At 45.7% G+C, this 23,982-nt stretch overlaps 1 protein-coding gene across 4 annotated transcripts in view; it reads right to left on the bottom strand.

The window, feature by feature from the left end:
* PLCH1 (phospholipase C eta 1) overlaps nt 1-23,982 on the bottom strand; it is an 84,060-nt gene that overhangs the window by 49,713 nt on the left and 10,365 nt on the right. For 3 of the 4 annotated variants that reach the window (XM_042799736.1, XM_042799710.1, XM_042799704.1), the window contains exon 2: nt 20,274-20,391. In XM_042799736.1, the coding sequence (XP_042655670.1) occupies nt 20,274-20,352 (79 nt within the window). In that variant the 5' untranslated portion in view covers nt 20,353-20,391. Of the gene's footprint in view, nt 1-8,271; nt 8,899-20,273; nt 20,392-23,982 lie in introns of those variants that run through there. The other variant, XM_033000087.2, reaches the window with a different exon arrangement.

Below are 23,982 nucleotides of genomic sequence, written 5' to 3' on the forward strand. Positions count from 1 at the left end.
GGTTTTGGGTGAACAGGGGTTTATTTCACTTTTGTAGGCAGTTTCAGTGGGACTTTACTTTAAAAATATTCTTTTTTCCACCACTGCCCTCAAGAACCATTCCTTGCAAAGGGATGATGTTAACTGTTTGAACAACAACAAGCTCAAGGCCCCCCACACTTAACTCTGTGGGTCCTGTGCAGTAAGTCCCACGCACGTGGCAAAGTTTCAACTAAATAACTTCCACGCTTGTCCTCAGTTCAGTGACAGCAGCCTGTTCCCCCAGGCACTGAGCTCACCCGGAGCACAATCTCACCTCCATTTCTACCATCTTCTGAGATAGCACAAGAATGTGTACGTAGGTCTTCAAACAATGAGTTATTAATTCAATTTCAGGACAGCCAGGAAAACCTATTTTTGCAAGAGCCAGTGTGTTCAATTGCTACAACAACTCAAGTGTTCACAGCAAACCCTTAGCAAACGAAGACAGCCAACCCTTAACAAAACAAATACAGTAAAATGGGAATATATTTAATAGCTTTAGGAACAATGTCCTACAACCAAGTATTAAGATTACACCAATGAAGTTGCAAGACAAATTTCTTTTTTTTTTTTTAATCAAAGATCAAAACAAATTTTTTTACTGTTGTCCACAAAAACGATTCTTATTTTTCCCCCATTGTACTACAATATGTTAAGAAATTAATATTTCAACGTGCAACCAAAAGAAAAAAGGTTTGGTCTCATGTCTTGCTTTTACAGACTTAATGTCACAGCTGTCTGACAAAACAAAAAGATTAAATAAGGTATAAAGAGCATTACCAAACAATGAGAAGTATAATTATGAAAGAGGATATAAACTGTGTTTCTAAATTATATGCAGCAAGCTGCATTAAGCCAACATTAAGCTTGAGGAGATAAAAGAAACCCATAAAATGCAAAAGTAACTTTTTCATCTGCGACATCAGCTCTTCTCCCCTGCATGCAGTATTTCTGGTTTTACTATATACTTGGCAGATATGTTGTTTGTTCCCTTTTCAGAGGGGGAAGAGCCAAAAGCCCCACCACGTGCTGCTCCCACCCACACGAAGGCCAGGACTTCTGCAGACCCGTCCGGCGACTCACGGTACCACGACGTCCCCGGAGCCAGCACAGGACCCTGCTCCTCCCCTCGGGGAAACTGCTCTCACTCCAACATGTACCAAAATTCCAGAAACTGAACTCTTCAGTGAGGCTGTTATACAAAAGGTGGATGCTCCCATCCCTGCCATCATGCACCCAGATCCAGCTTGGAGTCCATTTTTTTACTGACCTAGATGCACATTCCCAGAAACACGCACTGAGGAACTGTGCAAAGAAAGCAAGCACACACACCCCCCCCCCCAAACTAGAGAACAGTAATCAATTAAACTATCATGATCCAAGTAGTGAAGATACTCTGGACACAATCATAAAACCAAAAACCACCAACAAAAAAACACAACATCGTCAGTTGCCTGAACAATTCTCATCACCCTATTTTGCATCATTTATTTGACATGACTATGCTGTAAATTTGCCTTTACGCTAATGCCATTAGGAGCCATTTACTCCCTACCTCCATCCCCCAGAGAGCACATTTTATCTAAATCCCACAGAACAGCACTAACAGCCAGTGCACCACACAGCTTACCACTGATGTCATCAAATTGGTGATTGATATTTTGTTCCGTAACAGCCAAAAAACCCAGGAGAGCAGAGACCACAGATGCAGGTGTGGGGGAATCCACAGCTCCAGTCAGGACCATTTTTAATAGCCATATCTCATATTTTATGCCAGATTTTCATTTGCTTTGTGACTACTCTTCCAACCTTACAGAATTTGACATTCAGCTTCTTATTGTGGATTTAATCATAATCTCTGTGAAGTCCACAGACATGAGATGATCGACCTCCCACACTTTTGCAAATCTCCAAAAATCCTCAAGGAAGCCACGCACACCAGTAAAAAACAGTAAAAAAACAGAGACACCAAAGGCTGGTGCTAGTCCTTGTAAGGCCCAGCTGAAAAGCATGCAGGTATTGCATTTCAGCCCTCCAGAAGGTAGAGAATCAAAACAAGCAGAGTAACCAGCCAAACACAAACTGTGACTACTCAAAACAACTGTGAATGACAATCAAGAAAATTGTAAAATCTGAAAAATAACTCACACTTGAAAATTCACTAAATAATATGCAAACAAAAAAAACAGGTGAAGTTTAAGAATATAAACACGTACTATCCAGAAGAAAACAAACAAACAAAACCAAAACACCACATCAAAATATATCAACATAGTTTCAACTCTTTGTAGGACTGGGAGCTGTCTGGTGTTGTCTTTTTTTCTTTGAAAAAAAAACAAACAAACAAAAAAAAACAAACAAACAAAAAAAACCAACCAAACCAACAACTTGGAGTAGTAGCTCCCAGAAGTTATGTTTGAGTAACACATATTTCATAGTAACTGCTGTTTCAGCCTAGCATATTGAGATTACTGGTTTAATGCTTCCAGGATGATCACTAACTCATCGTATTTGCGTATTACCAGTGAAAGGTTTTTGCTATATGCTTTCTCCACAGCTGATCCTTGACAATAATTATTCTTGCCATGGGAGCACCCAGAGTCCTTTCCCAGAGTAAGGCCGTCTCTTCTTTTGTACTTAGAGATTAGAAAGGAACCAAAAGCATCAAAACAAAGACCTGGCGCTACAATATAATTCCCAAAGAGTTTTAATGGTCTTTAATCATAAGTTTTGTACCTACAGTGAGACTTTTACAGAGTACTGTGCAATGCAGAAAATGACTTGCGAGGACAGTGCCTTACAGGGCCCGTGATCGCCTTTTTGAGATCTACACTTCAGTATAGCAGCTGAAGTCCGAGACAGCAGCCCCCAGATACAATGAATAATGCATGTTTTCCACCTCTGCTGAAGGATACCTTCCTTCTGCTAGCTCCACAGACTTCAAATTACTATCTTGAGGAAATTAGCCCAGGTTTCCTTCAAGCAGCACCTTGGAAAGCACTGATGATCGTTCAGCAGATGCAGCTTCTTCGCAGTCCCGCTGGACACGTACACTGCTGAAGCCTCCTGAGGTCCCGAGTGGTCACAAGGCTTCGGGACCACAGCTCTAATTCTTGTCCATAAAAAAGCACCTTCAAGAGGCCACTGCCTGCCAACACAGAGCCAAGAGACCCTGTGACAGCTTAGAGGGGAATGTTACTGCTACTGCTTCCTGGAATACAATAAATATCTCCGAGATCTCCTCTATCGTCAAGAAACAGTCTGCAAAGCTGTTCATTTTGAGAGCTCTGGTGCCACTGCAACCCAGCATGACTGGGGACCATAAGACATTAAGACTATGGAATTAGTCCTTTATCAACACGGAAAAGCGCAATCATTTAACCACAGACATGGCCAACCGCCAAGGCACCTTGTCACATCAACAGAGCGAACAAGGGACGTAGATTTATTAAGCAAACACAGTTAACAAGTTTGCACATCCTAATCCTCATTATTGCGTGAGGGTCCCTCAGCAGGGAGGGCACAGCAATTGTTTATGACACTAGAGAGCAACTGGAAGCGGCGGCAGGCAGGAAGAAACGGAGGAGGAGAGTTTCCACACCACTTGCCGACAAGGAGGCCGAGCGGAGAGGTCTGTCCGTGCCGCTGTGACAGCCTCAGGAGAAGGTTTCAGGACAAGGAAAGGCCAGAGAGGCATCTGGCTCCTAGAGCAGCACCCTCACGCTGCCACAACCATTCACAAGGAGTACGAGACATGGCTCTGTAGCTGTGTCTGCAAAGGAGAGCGCAGGGTGTCCCCTTAGCTAGGCAAGCTTTTGCTCGGGTACCAGAAAGGATGGCAATAACTCACTCAGAGGAGCTCAGCCGAGTCACCTCTGCAAGCTCCTCAGCAGCGAGGAGGACAGGAGCTCCTCCGAGGCCTCACAGCAACCGGTAAAGAACGGTCTGAAAGGCATCCCAGGGGCTACACCTCTGGAGGCAGAGGTCACAGGGGAAGCTCTTTCTCTTCCAGAATCCCACGTCTGCCCTTTAAAAATCATTAAGTACATAAAGAAGGATCATACACCTGAGAACCAAGCATGTCTTGTTCTAAACCTGCCTCTACAGCTTTAAATGTCAGCCCTGCTCCTTGATCCTTTACGTACTACCCAGGACTTCAATGAAATACAATTCCCACACCACAACATGTTGAGCTGGGTCAGATCCCCTCATCGCCCCTTCAAAAATATGTCATTCCTTTATATCCCGCCACCTCCCCTCCTTAACTTCTCCAACGAAACAAATACAGAAAAACTCCACCAGAATACCCTTCCCAAAGCTTGCTCCTGTCCCCACATGGGAAGCGTGCAGAGGATAAACTGTCCCAGCTTCTGCTCAAACAGTGAATTCTGATGTCGGCAAATTTATCAGCAAACAGCAATATGTCACAGACATCTTGGCACCTGCACAGCATCACAGCCCGGTGAGGGGAATAAATCACGGGGCACAAGAGCAGCTGTAGCTGCAGGATGAAGCGAGTGGGAGAGGGATCCAGTCCCCAGGACCTGGAGGACACTGGTCACACTGGGCTGTGACAGCAGCTAGGCTGGAGGGAGCACTGCTTCCCCCCCAGGCTGCCACATAAATCCACAGCTGGGGCTCCAGTAGAGAGCGAGAGGGAAAAAGCAGAGTAAAACTGAAGGTGGAGTTAATTAACCTTTGAATGTAATGAATGAAGACTACAGTGCAACTGATGAGATGAACAAATTTATTCTCACTCCTCAGAAACAGTCGTTTTGCTCAAGAAACACATCTGCCTATTCTATTCTCAAATTACCTCGGTGGAAGTCACCAACAGTGAGTCATCTGTGGACAAACGATAAATTGACAGTCTCAAACACCAAAGTAATTTTATGACTGAAAATAATGATGTCTTGTGCATCTGAGGTTCACTCTGATCAATGTTTCTACCGGTAACATACAAAAATGCATCTGAACCAGTTACCTGTTGTACTACTGAGGATACCCATAACCTGATGTAGAACAGGCACAAACTTCTGCACCTACAGCTGGGTTTCCTGCCAGTTGTACAAAAAAAAGACAGCTTATGGTTTTCCATAACTTTAATTTCGGTCACTGAAGCACACACACCAGCACAAAATGCTGCCTGCGTACTAACAAGCTGTCCTCTAAGACATGAGCTTCTTAAGGGACTACTTCAAAATGCATGGGAAAGAGGAAAAACCACCACACGCATCTCCTCTTGCAGGTAAGCTCAGTGCTGGAAAAAGCTGTAAATTTTTCTTTCAGCCAGCTTTGTTCACCAACCCCTGGTTTCACCAAGCTACTGCATGCCACAACACCGACACCATTATTATTGATCCGAATATAGTATTTGGCCATTTTAGTCTTCAAAGTAGGGAAAGATTTGCTTCCGCTGTTTTAAATTTATGCCACGGAGATGCAGAAAGGCGAAAGGCACAGTTCTTCAGCAAATCCTAAGAACCTTTTGGGTTTCACACAACGATGGTGTTCTGCAGATTTGTTGAAACAAGAGTATATTTAATTCATAAGCACCAAAAAAAAAAAAAAAAAAGAATACAAAGTAGTTACCAAGCATATGACCTAGTTACTAGTTGGTAGCACCCTTGGCTCTGCAGAAGCAGGTTAGACACCTCCCCTCATGAGATACCTCAATGCCCCCAGCATCCAGCTCCAGCATCCTCTGAAACCTCAGGTGAGGCGTGCCACTTCACGCCGGGTACCATCCTCAGAACACACCAAACAACCCAGAGGCTTTAAACCTTTCAAAGCTGCCGTGGGCACGTGCTGATTTATTGCAAGTGCATATAACGCTGGGATAGATTTGAGCTATTATTGGAATTAAACCTGCGGAAGACCAAGTTTTTCACAGGAGGAGGTTGATGCCTTCAAAATCCACTCAGACCAGTATGCCATCCTGAGCTAATTCCTTTATATATCACTCACTATTCTCAAGCCTACACTTAACTTATTTTGCAGGTGGTTGGATAGATATAAAGAGACAAGAGACCCAAAGGAGCAGTAATAACGACCTCAAAAAAGGCTGCTGCGATAGTCCGTGTGAACGAAACACGACGTAGCTCACTGCTGTTCCTCTGCTTCGCCGCGCCGCCTGCGGCCCCCCCGGTGTTCTGCTGACGCTGTGACCACCACCTAACCACAACGCGGCAGCCCAAGACCCCAGACCCGTCGCCGAGGGAAGCCCGGCCCGCTCCTCCGCGCCCCGCCGCCGCCACCTCGCTGAGCCCCAGCGCCTTTCCCCCCTCGCCTCCGGACTTACGGCCGAGCGGCTGGCAGGCGCCGAGCCGCTGCCTCCTGCAAGCGCTCATTGCGCAGCCACGGCGAGGCCTGCCCAGTCAGCCCAGCACCCGGGCGCCGAACTTGGGCGAGGGGTGCGACCCCCCCGTTATCGGTACCGGCGCCGGGCGGGCTAAAGCCATCACCAGGCTGAATAAGGGAGAGAGCAGGTACTCCGCCTTCTTCCACCACCCCAGCACGTGCATTTATTCATGCCGACGGAACGCAGCGTCCCGCGCCTGTGCCGGGTCGCCCCTCGTGTGCGTGGGGGGCTGCCCCCGGGAGCCTGGCTGTGACACCCACCCCCCCCGCACACTGCTGCAACGCCACCAAAGCGGCCAGAGCGGAACGCGAGAGACAGCGGGTTGTGCTCGCCACCCCTGCATCCCCCAGCCAGAGGCACGGCCGCACTACTAACTGAAAAAAGTTAACAGAAAATTGGAGTTTGCTACTGTGTGGCTGGCTAACGAAAAGGGACTGCGAGATGCCCTCCAACAGAATTTCGCCATCAGCTGAGTACTTCGGTGTGAAATGCGTTTATTTACACGTGCACGCACATTTACACGAGCTTCAAAAATTAAAACCTGATGCTCTTCTTCTAGGACTGTTCCAAAAAAGCCCTTCAAATAAGCTAGCTCTCGTAAATTATTAAATGGGAACATATCCATTACCTTCTGTGCCTCAGAAAGCAGATGGAGTAACACCTGGTCTCCTTTACCTAGCCATATGCATCAAAGCTTAATGTAGAGTTTTGTGTAACCAAAACCTCCAAAATAAAAATACCGTGTTTGGAACTGTAGCACACTAACTCTGACAAAGAAGGCCCTTCCGTGAGAGGATATACAAATAACTGACTTTTTCTTAAAATAGTCTCAATTTCTTATACTGTGGCTGTGTTTATTTCCAGTAACTTTCCCTAGTTAAAAAACAGTTATCAAACAAAAGCATCCATGCTAAACACAAAGAAAAAAAATGAGTATGTATCAAACCCCAACACTGCCCTTAAATATTTTTAACATGCTTCATAGTGGACAAAATGATATTTCAGAGTATGATCCATGACTTTTAGTGGCTTAATTTTAGATTAGTTGGGTTTTGAATTATAGATAATCTTGTTAAAAAATGTCTTCCGAACCACCTGATTTTGAGAAGCCAGCTCTTTGCTAAATGTATTTTGTAAATTTTCTCTCTAAAAGAACATAACCTCAACATCATTAAGGAGAAACAAAATTCAAAAATCAACTTTATCTACCATGATGTCTCCCTCCCTCTGCAGCATCTACTCTACATCCACTTGGAGGCTTAAATTAATTATCACTATCCACACAGCACTCACTTAAATTGAACAAAACCAGACACTGTAAGCTACAAGTTACTGAAGAAACTTATTCAAGATGTCTTCTTTTTCTGTATCATCCTCCTGCAATTCTTGAAAAGACACATCTTTCTCATCCAATGCTGTTTGATCAGAATTTTACACATCATTTGCATATGTGTTATACAATTTATACATGCTACTAGAAAAAAAAAACAAACAAACAAACAGAAACTCTTTTCTATAGAAAGCTATGCCACAGCAAAATGACCAATAGATGAAAGGGTCCAAAATGCGGGGGCTTTTTTAAAAGCAAATAGATTTGTAATAATCTAAGATAACACCTAAGTGTAGTTTGTCCATATCATAGGAACAGCACCTCACAGACAATCCACATGTTCTCCTGGAGAAATGTACTTTCAAGTCAATACAAAAATACCAAGTTTTCCTCTTAAATATTCAGAAATACATATACACAGTTTTCATATTAAAAATGTCCACATCAATAGTATATGTAACTTAGAAATCATAACAATAGTTACTTGATTTTTTCTATAAGCACTTCCAGAAATGTTATGAGCTCTTCCTACAGTAACCCCAAACTCAAACATTCTTACCTTTTTCGGGACTTAAATTTTTATATACTTCAAGGTCTGCCATTAAATTTGTAACTCATGCATTATTGGCAAGTGGAATGGAAATTCTCACTGCAGTAAAGCTTCAATTTAATCTTCATGTCTCCAGAGCTAAAACATTTGGAAAGCAATCCTTGGAAGTACAGGAGAGCATTGCCAGCACTGCTCTTGACGAGGAACAACAAAATCTTCGTGATCCATAACACAAAGGCAGGAAAGCACAAATCCAGAGACAATAGTAGGCAACTTTCTTCAAAACCGAAATGCACAGCCCGAGAGGGAAGCTGGAAGCATCTGCTCTGTGCTGCTGCTGCTGCTCTGGGAACGCAGGAGCAGCGACTACTTTTGGTGTGAGACGTGCGTGCACAGCACGGCGATTAAGACGCTCCAGGCATTAAGCGCGCGTAACGCCTGGGAAGAAGAGCTCTCTAGGCAAAGGCAAGGAAATCCTGCTGGCACCTAGGGAGGCTGGTCAGGAACGGATTACCATACTTCAGGCACAGAATGGGAGAGTGACGCAGCCTGAATGCAGAAGAGAAAAACCACCCTCACTCCAAACTAACTCCCAGCGTCTGCAGCCACGGGATTCTGCGAGGCGGAAGGAGCGAACCTCTGTGGACCGCACTCCTCCTCCTCAGGTTTTGTGCCCCCTCCTCCCGCCTCGGTCACCAACTGGAAGGGGAAGAGCCATTCTGCAGGATCAGGCCAGTTGGAGCACAAAGCACGCAAATGGTTTTGTCTGTGCATCACTGAGCATTTGATTTCATAAGAACAAGTAGTCCCCTGCGAGATGCTGAGCACTGACTCTCCCAGTAGCTGTAAGAAATTGCCACGCCACTGGCTAAATACTGTGCTGGTTTAAGCCAACTCGATGCTACTGCAATCAGTAGGTTTATAGGCAGTGTGGAACAACGGGCAGAAACATTCAGACTTACATAAATTACTTATGACGGAGCCCGAGGGGACACAGTGCTGGAAAGCATGGCAAGAATAAAGTAGGCTCCATATATTATGCTTTGCATCCTTGATTTATTGCATTTCCTAATTGTTTCACTATTCAGCTGGCTTTTACACAGTGACATTTACATCAGCGCACCAAAGGAATCCCCAGCTGTACTCTCAAAGATTGTGACAGCAATAAAAGAGGACAGAATTTGTCTAGCGCATGTAAGGAAGAAGTTACACAATACTGTGACTTGAGAGGAGGAAAAATAATGAAAAAAAAAAAAAAAAAAAAAACCGAACTCCCCCATAGTTCTACACGCCTGTAGAACTTGAGTGAGATGGGAGACAAGACACAAGTGGAGTTGACACGTTTTACTTACTGAGAAATATCATTAGATCTTAGCTGTTGCTAACACAAATAGCGAGACTTCCCACCGTCACCATGTCACGATAGATCGCAGCACACTAAGATGTATGTTGACTATATCCAGCAACCTATAAAATGAAACCTCTGCTCTTAAAGTTTGTGCCTCTAATCACACTTTCAGCCGAGGATGGCAGGACATGGCAGAAGTCACGCTCTGCAGAGACAAGTGTCACTCATTCTCAGTTATAACAAGGGACATGGAACAGCTACATCATTGCCCCAGCAGTGGGCACCTCTGTTCACACTGCAGCTTCTAGAGATAGTTATCAATACATTTACATTCAAATTAATTGATGTGTTATACCTGCAGTTCAACAACAACAAAAATAAACTGTCACCACGCTATAGTTTAATTATTGATCTACCAGATTGCACTTGATAATGTGTTAAATGCAAATTACTCCGCACTCCTACCATTCTATTAATTATGAGTGGAGTTGTACACAGGCATCTTTAACACCAAAGCTGCTCTGCAGGAAAACTTGCCCAACCATTGATACATACTTTAGTATTGTCTTCAAAATAAAGTTAATTTTTAAAAACAAAAGTGCTTAAATGCTATATGCCTTTAGAAATTGGAACACACTGTATGGGTTAGCAAGAACATTACAGCAAATAAATGAAGACTTCTATGTAATTCAGAAGACATATGCCAAATGGTATGAAAACAGTGATTTTTTTTTTTTTTTTTTTTTTTCCCTGAAAGTTGAATAAACCTACGTGACAACTCTTCACTGACAAGCCAGGTAGTGCATCCAATCCCTAGCCCTGTCAGTCAGAGTAAAATCTGAAAGCGGTGTGTCCTTGAAGGCACACTGTGTTAGCGTTTGGCTGTCTGCAAAGGGAAAAGTCAAAAGGCAACTAGTTCGCTTCATACCGCTGCACCTACACCTTATTTAAGTGGTAACCAAGTAACCCTCATGTCTTTCCAGCTTGCTTTGCTTTCACATACATCCCCTGTTCTCAGGGGGATCACAAGGCTCCTGCTGGGAGTGCTCTGCAGAGCCACAGCACGCAAAATTCCACCCAAGTCTCTGAGTTGATGGTGACAAGCAAGCTTTCAGAATATAAAAGCATTATTCTGTTACCTGTATCTGATTAACATCAATGATCACCATAAAACGTATTTTCAACAGCCACTACCGTTTCATAGGTATCACACAAACCCAAGATAAGGTCTGGCAGAAAAGGGAACAGACTCATTTGTATGCCTATTTTTCCTGCTTACATGTTCTGCCCCATAAACCCTTCCTTGGCAGACCTTTGCCAATGCCTTGCATGCTTAAATCTGGGGTTTTTCAGCTTTTTAAGCTGGTTTCAAGAAACACGTGAACCATCCTCCAAGCCTCATCTCAACGATAGCTTTTGACAATCTCAGCCACAAAAGCACTAAAATTTATTAAAAAAGATGTTCACTCAAAATCCATCTCCTCCAGGCTCATATTGTTTTCCAGTCATCTTAATTTGCTGTTCAAAACAAAGTTCTGTCATTAAACCACCGGAATTATTTTCAGATAAGACAGCAAGTACCTCCAAGGTGCAAAGCCAACAGTATCAAAGCACCATCCCTGTAATTTGATTAAAAAGGGGGATTTAAGGCTTTCTTATAATAGCTGCAAACTGTAATTCTTCTCTTCTATGCACACAGCTACACGTACATTTTAATTTAAAATACACTGTAGCTCAGCTCACAGCTTTTGGCCAAGATGAGGGATGAAATGGTGCTGGCTTGTCTTAGGCTGCCAAACCAACGCCGGTATTTTTAACTCCCTGGAAGAAAAGATAAATTAAACCCACCAACGAGGCCCTTCCAGCTCATCCCCGCAAGGGAATAGCCCGCAGGATAACCAGCAGATATTCCCGCAGCAAAATGGATGACCAACAGGACCGACAGCTGCGGGACTCGCTGTGCTCTGGTTCCTCCTCCCCAAGCAGCTCCAGTCTCTTGGGCTACAAACCCAGCTAAAAAAAAAACCTTCAAATGCCTGGAAGATGCATGTATGCCAAGCAAACCTGAACCTGTAACTCCGGGGTAAAAATCCTGCCTCGTGCTTGCTGCTACGGTTTGGATGGGATGCAGAGAGGCCACGCAGGGCTGCACCCACAGGAGCTCACGCCGAGGTCCCCTTCAAGCCCCGCCTGCTCCCCAAAATACGGGACATTGCCGTCCCTCCCCACAGCCTGGCAGCACCAGAACCTGCCCCTGGCACCAGGCAGCTGCCGCACCCCCAGCCACATCTACAAAAAGCATATTACCAAAAGTGTCAGGCTCTGCCAAGTTGCCAAAAATGGAAGGCAAATTTTTGAACACTAAAAACCATACCTCACAAGGCTTAGACCACTGGGCAGAGACAGGGCAGTGCAAGTTCTACTGCAATATACTCATTTTCCAATAAATGAGAATATAATTTAACTAACAGTTTTGCAATTACAGCATCAGAAGAATATTAATTTTCTGGCTCGTCGGTTTTTTCTTTTTCACTGTCAAAATAGATGGAAACTGGTACAAAGACTAATTCTGCTAAAAAGCAAGAAAAGCTGATTAGAGAACTTCTATGTCTTACAGTAACTAGATAATGAAATAAGAAGATAACAACATCCTCATAATCATCATCCCAATTTAATCTTAGACCTAAACCGTAACACAATCTCCTTGTGAAAAGTCAGCTAGCAATGAACAAAACTTTATATTAGCTGTGCAAGAAACTTGTAATTTTTATCAGATTAAAGCTTTTATCAGCTCTACTCATTTGTCATTAATGAAGACAGGCTTCTTTGGAAAGCTGACAAATATAAGAAGATGTAAGGGGAAAACCACTTGGCATTAGAACTCAACCACCCGATACACCAGCGTGAGACAGATCCCACAGGTGAAACTCCTCCTTTCACCAAAAGACGCGTCTAGGGATAGACACGGGGTTCTTCCAGGTAGTTACACATTCACGGAAGCACCGAGACACAGGGTCTTCTGGTATTTTAGGCACTTTTTTGATCTATGTGAACTTGAATAAATTCTTTAATGCCGTTGTTGCATATACGTTTTTTACTTTTATCTGGCTGTCTCAAGGAACTAATTGTGGATATTTCACTACATAAATCAGAAGAAAAAACAAAATAGAAGTCACTGCACTATTAACTTGTCCTGCTTTCCCAAGCAGCATTATAAAACTTACATTGAAGCTGACTATTAAGATACAAGCCTGAATTCTGCAGTCTACATCTGGCATCTTTAGCCCTGTAGCCTCAAGCGCAGGGCTTGCATGAGGCTTCAGCAGAGCTAATTATAAAGCTCTGCCCATCAGCAATACGTGCAATTCAGCAAAGATTTAATATTGTTCCCCCCAAACTCTTGTGCTCTAATAACCAAAATAGACCATTTTACTGTATTAAAAAAAAAAAACAAAAAAAACACAACCAAAACATAATGCATTTTATGTTCCCATCCATTGGGCACAAAAGTTCAAGATCACTGAGGCAAAGAAATCCTACAAGAATTTGCACAAAAGCTCAGCTTCTGAGACTGAAATGAATGGAAAAGCACTGCAGAAACACCTGCTGTAAGCAACCTCTGGTGAAGCTGTCCAAAACTGGTTGTGTAACAGCAGCAGGAATTCATCTAATAAAAGAGGTGCACAGTGTCATCCATCACATCTGGGAAATCTTTGAGATGATCTCTCAAAATAAGCAATTGCCTTGAACTATGTCTCTCTTCCCCTGCCTCAACTTGGGATATGCGTATGTATGTAAGTGATCTGGAAGAACCTTTTGAAGGGTGAGCTGGATATTCCTGCAACAAGAGACTAAGAGCACACACCCACATCAGCAGAGTCAGCTATTTCCCCTGCAAGCTCGCTGGTGGCTGGGAGGGACAGCTCACCACACATGGTTGGACGGCAAAATAAGCACTGAAAAGTATTGTCTGCTTAGTGTCAGCATGAGACAAATGTTTAAGTGGCCTGTCTCAAAGTGCCACTTGAAGTAAGTGGAAATACTGATATCCACGGTGGCACTACCGCCTCGGCCCCTGGTTCACTACATCCAGTCAATGATCTTGCGAAGGTGAAGCGACCCAGCGACCAAACCTGCTCCACCCGCCACAGCCTGAACGCCCCACGGTTGCATGAAATTACTGCTTCCCTTCAAGCAGAAGGCTTACACCAACCAACATCAAATTTTGGAGTTAATTCCCACAGATCGTCACAAGTGTGAATGAATTTCAAAAAACTTCAGAAGAATACTTATCAGAAGTAAATAAACACAATTATCTTCTGGCTGGGGAAGTACTTACGTTGCTGACCAGCAGGCACTGGGAGCCTCTGCCACGGGAAGGGTTACTGCATACACACTGGGGTTTTTTCCCCTTTCAGCCCCAAACATCTGCTAGCAAAGTAGATGGATGTTTCGTCTGACGATGCAGCCATTCCCACATTGTTATTGCCAGCAAACAAACAAAATATGATTCACATTTACAGCTTGAAAACACCGAGAAAATTTAAAAAAAAAAAATCTTTTTCCAAGCCTTAGAGGCATGATGTAATTTCTATTTTGGCACTGTTTGCAACAGGAAGGAAAAGAAAGTGGGTTCATCAAGTCCTCAAGGCTATTCCAAACATTATAATTGCTTATCTGCTCTATTCTACAGAAACTGCTAAAATAGCTTAAACCCAGATCTGTCTTCAGTTTTGTTATTCTCTGTGTGCACTCACAGTGCTGTATCTCGCTGTTACCGAAGACAACTGACATTTTTGCTTCTAGGCAGATAAGACTCCCTAGAGTACAAGACACAGCAGCAACCTCCACTTCTGTAACCAAACATTTCAGACATAAACAGATGATAATTTTAATATCCTGCAAATGCAACTATTAGCAGCTTTTCCTAATAAAATTAGAAAATTATGAGAAATCCTTAGGCAATTTTGATGCATATAGTACTTCTGCATTACACACATGAATGTACAGTCATTACTCAAAGACAACCCATTAAAGCCCTGTGGAAAGGCACACGGTTGTGTATCAATACTTTTTCTTGCCTAGACACATGCAAGTGTCTCAAAGCATCACTATAATGTGGTAGAGAGCAGCCTGATCAGTGTACAGCAGCATTTTCCAGAACAGAATGGGAACACTGCTGTTTGCATTTGCTGTTCACTGTACACAGGAGCTGAACTGGGACCACGTAAATAGTTCTCCAGTCTTATATACACATTAGTCAATATATTGCTTGCTACCGATTACAACTTCAGAGCAAGAGCACAGATAGGATGTTTTAATAATTTTTATAAAACGTAGCAATCTGCCCCTCGAAGTACGTTAGTTTTTCCCGTGTCTAATTATACACTCCATGAACAATTTTCAATTTGCTCTTGTGCCAACTTTCCCCATCAGTTCAAACAAGCCTTTTCTTCCCCGAGCTTTCCCTTCCCAATGCATTTATAGTCAGCAGCCACATCCCCTCTCAGTCTTTGATTCCTCAAGCTAAACAAACCAGACTCATCTCGTCTCTACTCCCGGAGTCCTTTTCTCTGCCTGTTCCTGAGCTCCCCTTGCTCGAATACCGCTGACCAGAACTGCACTGCCTGGGCCTCGCAGCGCTAACACCTTCACCTTACTCCACGACACTCAAAATCGCATCTGCCTTCAGCTGATGCACGACACAAGCAAGGTGCCCTCCTGTTGCCGTACCTTGTATGCTTTGTCCTCCTCCACCCCCTCCCTGCTCGCTGCTGGAACAGAAGCCCCCTCTGCTTGGCTTCCAGGGGAGGCTCTGACATCCGCGCAGAGGCACCGTGCCCTCCAACAGGTTACAGCTGCGCTGCTGCAGTCTCACCTGAGTGTTTCTGCTCCAAGTTGTTTTTTTTTGTTGTAGGGTTTTTTTCCCATCTTTGGTTGGTTTTGTTGTTTTGGTTTTTTTTTTTTGGTTGGTTGGTTGGTTTTGGGGTTTTTTGGGTGTTTCTTTCCTTTTTTATGCAAAACAAGATGTTTAACCTATTCTAAATAAACACAGAGCTTCAACACTCTTAGTTAGGCAGTCCACATGAGTTTCTTGCATTTAAACACCTCAGCGGGAGGTGAACAAATGGAATACCATCTATTTAGGTTCTTAAAGCAATGCAAGTCCCAGAAGGATATGAAAGAAATGCCAAAAATGAACACAGTCAAGTAGCAAAGTTCATATTGTGTGCCTCTGCAGACACTTCCAGTCCTCAAGTCTCTACAGAGAAAGATGTTCCTACGCTTTTTAAGAACACCAACTGATGCAGCGAGATATTTTTATCTGTCTGGCTTGCACCTGAGGTGCAGCAATTCTTCCAGATTACAAGTTCAATTACAGATAATAACTATGCCACTGTAACGTGACCTTCCAGGCAAGCCTGATACTACTGAATTAGTCCACTGCTCCGAATGAAAGAGTACAGTTTAGATAATATAAGGAAGACTGAATTAATATGACATCCTACCAATAGCGGCCAAGTCCCTATTGACACAGGTCTGGGAAGAGGTGGAGAGGCCAGAACATAAAATGAGAAATTAAGAGAGAGAATTAATTACAACTATGGAAACCGAATTTAAACAAAAGGTTTGTATTTCTGAGAGGACTTAAGAAGGAAAGATAATTGGCATAAGTAACTGACTCTAATGAGTATGAACAGCTACTTCCAGAGCTGCTGAGACAAAAATCAGTTATTTGCTAAACATGCTGCAGCTCCTTTCTGATTAACGATTACAGATTATTAGCATTCATAAATGTAGAACAATATGCTAATCAACAGCACTGTGTGCTTGCTCCCTGAAGAGCCACGTTCTCAATCTCAGAATACGAAACTATAATAGTAATAACTACCAAAAAAAAAAAAAAAAAAATCATTAAAACACAGCAAAAATTTGTATTAATAGATACTAGAGCTGGACGCGTGCAACCCAAACACTGAAATGTCAGCAAATCACAAGGGGTTGGATGGATGACAGTGCCTTCCCTGCTAACAGATAGTACCCATCCCACGTAGAGTTCACATTAGATTTTATTTCCTAATTTCCCAGTAGTGTAAAAAAAATTTTAAACAAGCACAATTTCCTTACATCTGCCGGAGAAAAGACGGTCTCGGACACAGGTAAGTCCCAATTTAGCTGTTTGCTATTCACTTAGTCACGCAAAGCCCGAAGCTCATGGCCCAGTCCCAGCCAGTCTCTCCGAGAAGAGCGAGGAGGATGGGTCAATCCCACCTGCCAGGCTGCCATCAGGAACGGGGCCAGCACCCACCCACCCCACTGCCCTCTGGCAGGACCTACAGGATCAGGGGCCTCACCAACAAAAAGCAAAGCCTTAAAAAGCTCCATCGACCCTTCAGCACAGTCCCATAAGAAACCAACTTCTCTCAAGGGTCAGGAGCGACGTGCTAATTCCTGGGGACACGCGCACATCGTGCTGTCGGGAACTGCCACCTCTGTCACCACCCAGCCAGGACTTCAGCTCCCTCCAGATACTCCAGTGGAAGTAACTGTCACTGCAGTGCCTTGCTTAGGTTGAGGAGACAAACGGGAAGCCCTGAAGGCTTCTGTGGGGAAAAATAATTAACCCTGGCTGGTCATGAATGAAAGACAAATCAATTAAGCCATACAATCTTTCTGGTCCAGGATTCCTGCTAATTACGCCTTCTACTTTAGGTGATTACCACTCTGCAGACTCATCACTCAATAGTCGTTCGTGGATTACTGGACTTTGTGCTAATGGACCGTTATCCAGCCTTCACGCCATTAGCAGGATAAAGACATCATGCTGCTCTATGATAAAATACCACCTCGAGTCACACAGTATGAACCAAATTTTTCTTTCACTTGATCTGGAATAGCAAAACAGCAAATATGCATCCAAAATGTAGCTGCTCCAGTTACACGCTCATGCTGGAGAGCAGACTGTTGCCTGGAGAGAAGCTGATTAACAGGCATTTACCAAAACAGTGCAAGATGCTCAGACTCAAAGGGGGACCTGGGTGAAAACACCTGGGGGACAACTCTCTCCTTCCACAATGTCAGAGAGAACTCGGAAGGAACACGATCCCACCTAAATCAGTGGGATTGCACAAGTGGCCTGGTAAATCCCAGGAATAAATCTCAGTTTCATTTGAGAAGCAGAACAGTTGTGCTTGGAGATGACAGGTTCACCAATGAGAGATCAGTGAACCATCTTCCCTGTTCTGCACGTCCTAAATATAGCACTCAGATTAATTAATATGACAATGCCGCTGTCAGACTGACTTACAGAAGTTATTAACACTTTTCTGGTGTTCCAAATAGAACTAGCAGAGCCTATGGACAAGAAAAAAGCAGTACAGGGGAAAATGGTGTTATCTCTGAAGAGACTTTTGTTCAGAAGATCCACAAATTGACAATTAATTCTCCTACTAAACCATTAGCTTCGTTGATGGTAACATAACCACAGTAACAAAAATCTAGATACAGTTTGGTTTACAGTGGGTTGCACTGCAGTTCTGTGAGCTGCAAACTTCCCCAGCTCCCTGACAAACACTGAAAATGGAGATAAAGGTTCTCTAAGGAAAAAAATTACTTTTGCTTTTGAAAAATATGAGTAGCTCTATCCTTAATTTGTAGGCATTCTATGCTGCTGTTATTAATAGTGCCAGAAATCTGCCCTAAAGTGACAGTTTTTAATTACTGGCCTCAAAGGAATAAGGACGACAAAATTTGGGGCTCCCAGAAACAGCATTAGGAAGTCATCCCCCAGTCGGACTGGTTGGGGTCCAGCTGTTTTATTAGACTAGACCTGCAGGAATCTGTCGCAGGCAGGGACAGCTCTGGAATCCTGGTGGCCCCTCACACGGCGCAGCAGCTGGGCTCAGCACTGCTCCTTACCCAGCAAAGGGGGGGAAACCTGTGCGGGGATTGCATGTGCTCTCTCGTTCAGTTGACATATCGAGTTTTAAGCACACAAAAATTGGTCCTGAAAAGGGAGAAATGCCTTCAGAGTATTTCCCAACTTTGCTATTGGAAGGATGCTTCAACAGCTCAGTGATCATAGCATGTAACCTATAACGGCAAGGGACTGAGATGTGAGGGGTCGATAGGGGACTAATTCGGGATCACTATTAGGTACCTATTTTGCTCAAACATCTGATCAACACTTGGAAGCCAAGCTCTTCCTGACACTTTCAATTCCCCCTCCCTAGCAGCACAAGGGATGCATACCTGCAGATTTCCCTGGAGCAGTTCTAAAAATGCCTCAGGAGGAGACGTTTAGGCGCAAGGCAGTGCCAGGCCACGCGCACACAACCGATTAATTCCCGCCCCAAAACGACACTGCCCATCTCCCCCCCACAGCACCGCTGCCCTGCTCTTCCCCCGGCCTTTCACGCCCCAGTTGGAGCCTGAGCTCCGTCTGCCGCCCGAGCCTCCCCAGAGGGGCAGGGAAAGACCGGTTCCCCCCCCCGAAACGGCGGGAAGAGGGCTAGGGGGTCCCTGCACCCCCCACCCCCCCGCGGGGTGCGCGGAGCCGGGACCCCGCGGCCGCGGTGCCGGAGCGCCCCCTGGCGTGTCCGCGAGGCGCCGCCGCCACCCAGCCCGTGTCCGGGTGTCCCCACTGCCACCCAGCCCGTGTCCGGGTGTCCCCGCATCCTCATCGCCAGCCAGCCTGTGTCTGCATGTCTCCATGTCCCCGCTGCCACCCAGCCCGTGTCTGGGTGTTCCTGCCAGCACCCAGCCCATGTCTGGGTGTCCCTGTGTCCACATGTCCCCGTGTCCCCGCTGCCACCCAGCCCGTGTCTGGGTGTCCCTGCCAGCACCCAGCCCATGTCTGGGTGTCCCTGTGTCCACGTGTCCCTGCTGCCACCCAGCCCATGTCTGGGTGTCCCTGTGTCCACGTGTCCCCATGTCCCTGCCAGCACCCAGCCCATGTCTGGGTGTCCCTGTGTCCACATGTCCCCGTGTCCCCGCTGCCACCCAGCCCGTGTCTGGGTGTCCCTGCCAGCACCCAGCCCATGTCTGGGTGCCCCTGTGTCCACGTGTCCCTGCTGCCACCCAGCCCATGTCTGGGTGCCCCTGTGTCCCTGCTGCCACCCAGCCCATGCCTGCATGTCCCTGCCAGCACCCAGCCCATGTCTGGTTGTCCCTGTGTCCACATGTCCCCATGTCCCTGCTGCCACCCAGCCCATGTCTGGGTGTCCCTGACAGCACCCAGCCCATGTCTGGGTGTCCCCGTGTCCCCCCACCAGCCAGCCCATACTCAGGTGTCCCCGTGTCCCCGCCAGAACCTAGCCTGTGTCTGGGTGTCCCCATGTCCCTGCTGCTGGGTGGCCCCTTGTCTGGGTGTCCCCATGTCTGGATGACCCCACCACAAACCAGCCTGTGTCCAGGTGTCCCTCTGTCCGGGTGTCCCCCTGTCCAGGTGTGTGTGTGTCTGTCCCAGGCAGTAACAGGGCAGCAGCAGCCCCGGGCACCCCACTCGCAGAGTGGCCGACCAGGTTTGTGCAGGACCCACGGCTAATGGCCCCGAGAGGAGCATTGCCAACGAGATACACGTGTGCCACTCCAAAATGTCACCGGTGCCTGACAGTAGTAGGAAACACAAGCAGCCAAAACCATAAAATAACTTATAACTTACCATGGAATACACCGTTATCCACTAAGAAGTGCCTGCAGTACTGCAGACAGCTTTTCTTATCCAGACTCCAGTAACTCATTGTAAGATGACTTCCTGCTCACCATCAAAGGCAGCGACCCTGCAAAGTGAAAGAGTATGGATAATTGAGTCAATTTACAAGGAATGTGTAAGTACCGCAAGCAATACGAGTATTTATTTGTGCCCTTTACGCAGAAATAGTTCATTAGCTCCATACAAAGCCTTACAACCAATGCAGCCCCTTGCTCTGCAAACATGCCCTTCCCCAAGAATTTGCAGGCACAGGTGGATCACCCGGACCCTGCTAGAGAGGGACTGTCAGCGACACTCACAACCAGCAGGTTTAAGGCTGCTGAGATGAGCTCACCCTACCCGGCAGCCGCTGCCCCCGTGTCAGGTGCCTCTTGCTACAGTCAACCCCACAGGCTACCAGGGGGCTGTGGAGATGACCAGTTTAATCCATTTAATGATGCTGTTCCACATTTAACAAGCTACAGACACATCAGACAACACCACAAAACTGTAAATCCTCCCCAAGTGATGGTTATTTAAAAAAAAAAAAAAAAATAAGTGAATCGAAAGTGATTACCTCCCAATTTTGAGACCAGAGAGATGCGTTACATGGACACAGAGCTCCCTGAGCAGCCCTGCCCTTGGCAGACATTCACCTGTGGGAGCTCGGGGTGAACTCTCCTGAGGACAAGCAGGTTGAGCAACACCTTTGAGGAGGCAAAGTTACCTCAATCATGCAAAAATCTGTGCCCTCCAGCCCCGAGGGATCCCAGCTCTGCAGAGGGAAGAGATGCTCTCAACTCAGAGCAGCAACGGCGCCCTGTGCTGAAGCACAGGATAAACTGTCAGTCTGCTTCACCACCTTTCCTGCTTCCTCTGCCTCCGTTACGCCCCCGCTACACAGCTCATCACCAACGGGACCAAAGAGAAGGAGTGGGAGCAATACCCTTCCTGGCAAATGCCACCAGCCAAGGACACCCCAGAGCGCAGCCTTGCCCCGCACGGGTCCGTGCTGGCTCCTGCCTTCCCGGCCAGGGCTGAGGCTCCCAGCACTGGCACAAGAGGAGCTCTGCCTCCAACACCAGCACCATGGGAGACAAGCCCATCAAAGTATTCACGGGTAATTTGCTGCAGATGCTATCACCAATAAGTGTGGGGAGTGGAGAGCTGTCTTTTTGGACACGGGCCCCAGAGCTCTGCTAGGCCAAACCCCCGACCGCCAATTTTTCTTGGATCCATCCGATAATATTTATAAACCCGTTAAAATGGAAATGCACAGCAAGACAGTGCAAAACAAAGACCAGCCAAGTGAGGGGAACATAAGTGGCTGAAGCCAATCGCTGACAATGAGGTGAGAAACAACCCCCCTTCAGCCCCGGGAGCATTTCCATCACAGCCACTCGCTGTTCCACTGCTGCAATCAGGGACAATGGGAACAATTGGAACAATTATTTTCAGAGATCTAAACAGGAGAAGTTAACTCATTAATAAGCTGGTGGTTATAACTCAAAACAAGGCTGTATTTGTTTGAGTCGTTTCATAGAACTTCCATTCAAAGAATTTCAGTCTTTTGTTTTGCAAGTTGGACCTTGCAAAAATCCATCCCGCCCAGCAGGACTTATTATGCACAGTTATGGTTACAGCCAAACAAACCAGCATTTCATATTTCTTTGATAATTGTTGCTAGAAAAAAAAAAAAAAAGCAAACCAAAACAAAAAACCCATGGACTCCTTGATCTCCTGCTCTGACACCAAATCCTCCTTCACTCTTTCCTATTTTATCAAGTTCAAGACTCGTTTGAGCCATCCACACACCCGTTCCTGTTACAAGCCTGCTTTGGTCTCCCATTTTATCTCACTCCCACCTTTACTCTGGCCAACTCAACCTCTTTCTTGCCCACACTTGGCACAAACAACTCCAACTGTCTTCACCCAAGCAAACCACTAGAAGGATATAAGGACATGGTTGTTCGTGCCTCCTCAGAGAACTACTGCCACAGGGGCCGAGTAACAAATCCCCCCCAAATGAAATAGCACAGCACACTGAAGGCCCAGACTGCAGCTCTGCTGAGGAACACAGATCCATTTTGCTCAAGGGATTTCAAAACAAAAGGGAAAACAAGTAATCTTAAACCACAGCCAACAAGACTCGTATTATCCTTAGTGACGGATTTAGCTACAATCATTTCCTGGGACGCAACCACTGTACTTGGCTATAAGGGAACAAGGATGCTTCCTCTTCCCCATGCACTGGTGAGATGAATGCTGTCTCCTGCTGTGGTGAAGGTGAAGGCAGCTGATCCTGACGAGCCCAGAAGTGTCTGTGGTTTCTGGTTCACCTGCAGACAACCCCAGGCCCACCTCTACTGCTGTCCTCTGCAATGGCTGAGCAGGCTTCCTCTCCCCCCACACTCCTGTCAGTCACCAGGCACCCTTCAACCCCTTCACCTCACAAACCCAGAAAAAAAGCAGGCTGTTGCCGGAGGGCTAGCAAGCTGAATGAGCTCAGAGAAGGTTCAGCAGCACTGTAAAGCCCGAGCAGCATCCTGCGACCTGGAGGCAAGGCAGAGAGGCAGCTTCCCCCCAAGATCACGCCTTCCAGCCAGCGAGCTGGGGGATCAGACGGGCTCTCACGAACACCCAGCCAGGGCTGCTCCAGTCTGCACGGCACCAAGGTTTTCTGCTGCAGGGGAAAGCAGCTAGCATGGGCTGAAGCCAGTCACTTGGTGGAAAAGTGTAAAGCGATGTTCACGTTTACTTGCACTGAGACTGACAGGCAAATACTAAACTGACCTCTACGCTGTTTCTGTTGTGGGTTTGGGAGGAGGCTGTTGTTGCAGATGTGGGATTTGCCTCTCTGCAGGGAGGAGAGATGGTCTGAATGATCCCCTGCAGCTGTGAGCCAAAAAACGCCTGTTACTGTTTTGCTCTATCTTAAGACTATCGCAGCCTCTGTTACATTATGTGTTTTGGGTATGGCCCATGTATTGTTTACACTAAAGGCATATTTTACTAAAATTTGGAATGCTAAGCAGTAATACCCGCTACCTCTGCCAGACTTCATCTTCCACATTCCTTGGACTTTTGCCCTTGCCAGCCATGAGCTTTCATTATAGCTTGCCATAACTAGGGCCACTCTTCTAATGTTAATTAGTGAGGTACAAGCTGTTAGTTACTTTTAAAGTGTAGAAATAATTCTACCATCACGGTCCAGCCTACTGCCAGGCTTTTTGCATTAGGCTATGAAAATACAAGTGGCACCATGTTTTAATTAAGAAAACCATATCAAATATTCATCACTAAAAATTTACATGAAATAAAAAAAGAAATCTTATCTCCGGCTCAGCTCCCACACAGAATCATGTCATGGGGGAGATTTACAGGGACAATTGTTGCTATCAATATATATATGCAGTGCCTCTGAAAGAAACCCTTCGGCCCCCTCCCTTTCACGGCTCACGCCGATACAATACTCCGTTGTCCTTGCACAAAGGGTTCTCCCACACCACGGTGGCCCCTCTGAACAAAGTTTCTCCCTGGCACGTCAGAGATGAAGGCAGAATCCCAAAGTGGCTGCGCCAGCTGACACAAACATCCTGTAAGAAAACCTTCTTAAGAAGCAACGGCAGTTATTTGGATGGGCCTCAAAGTGACTTGCTTTCTCTGTTACAGAGCTCTG

This window comes from Tyto alba, unplaced genomic scaffold (genome assembly GCF_018691265.1).
Source record: "Tyto alba isolate M040663 unplaced genomic scaffold, T.alba_DEE_v4.0 Super-Scaffold_10, whole genome shotgun sequence".
Lineage (NCBI taxonomy): Eukaryota > Metazoa > Chordata > Aves > Strigiformes > Tytonidae > Tyto > Tyto alba.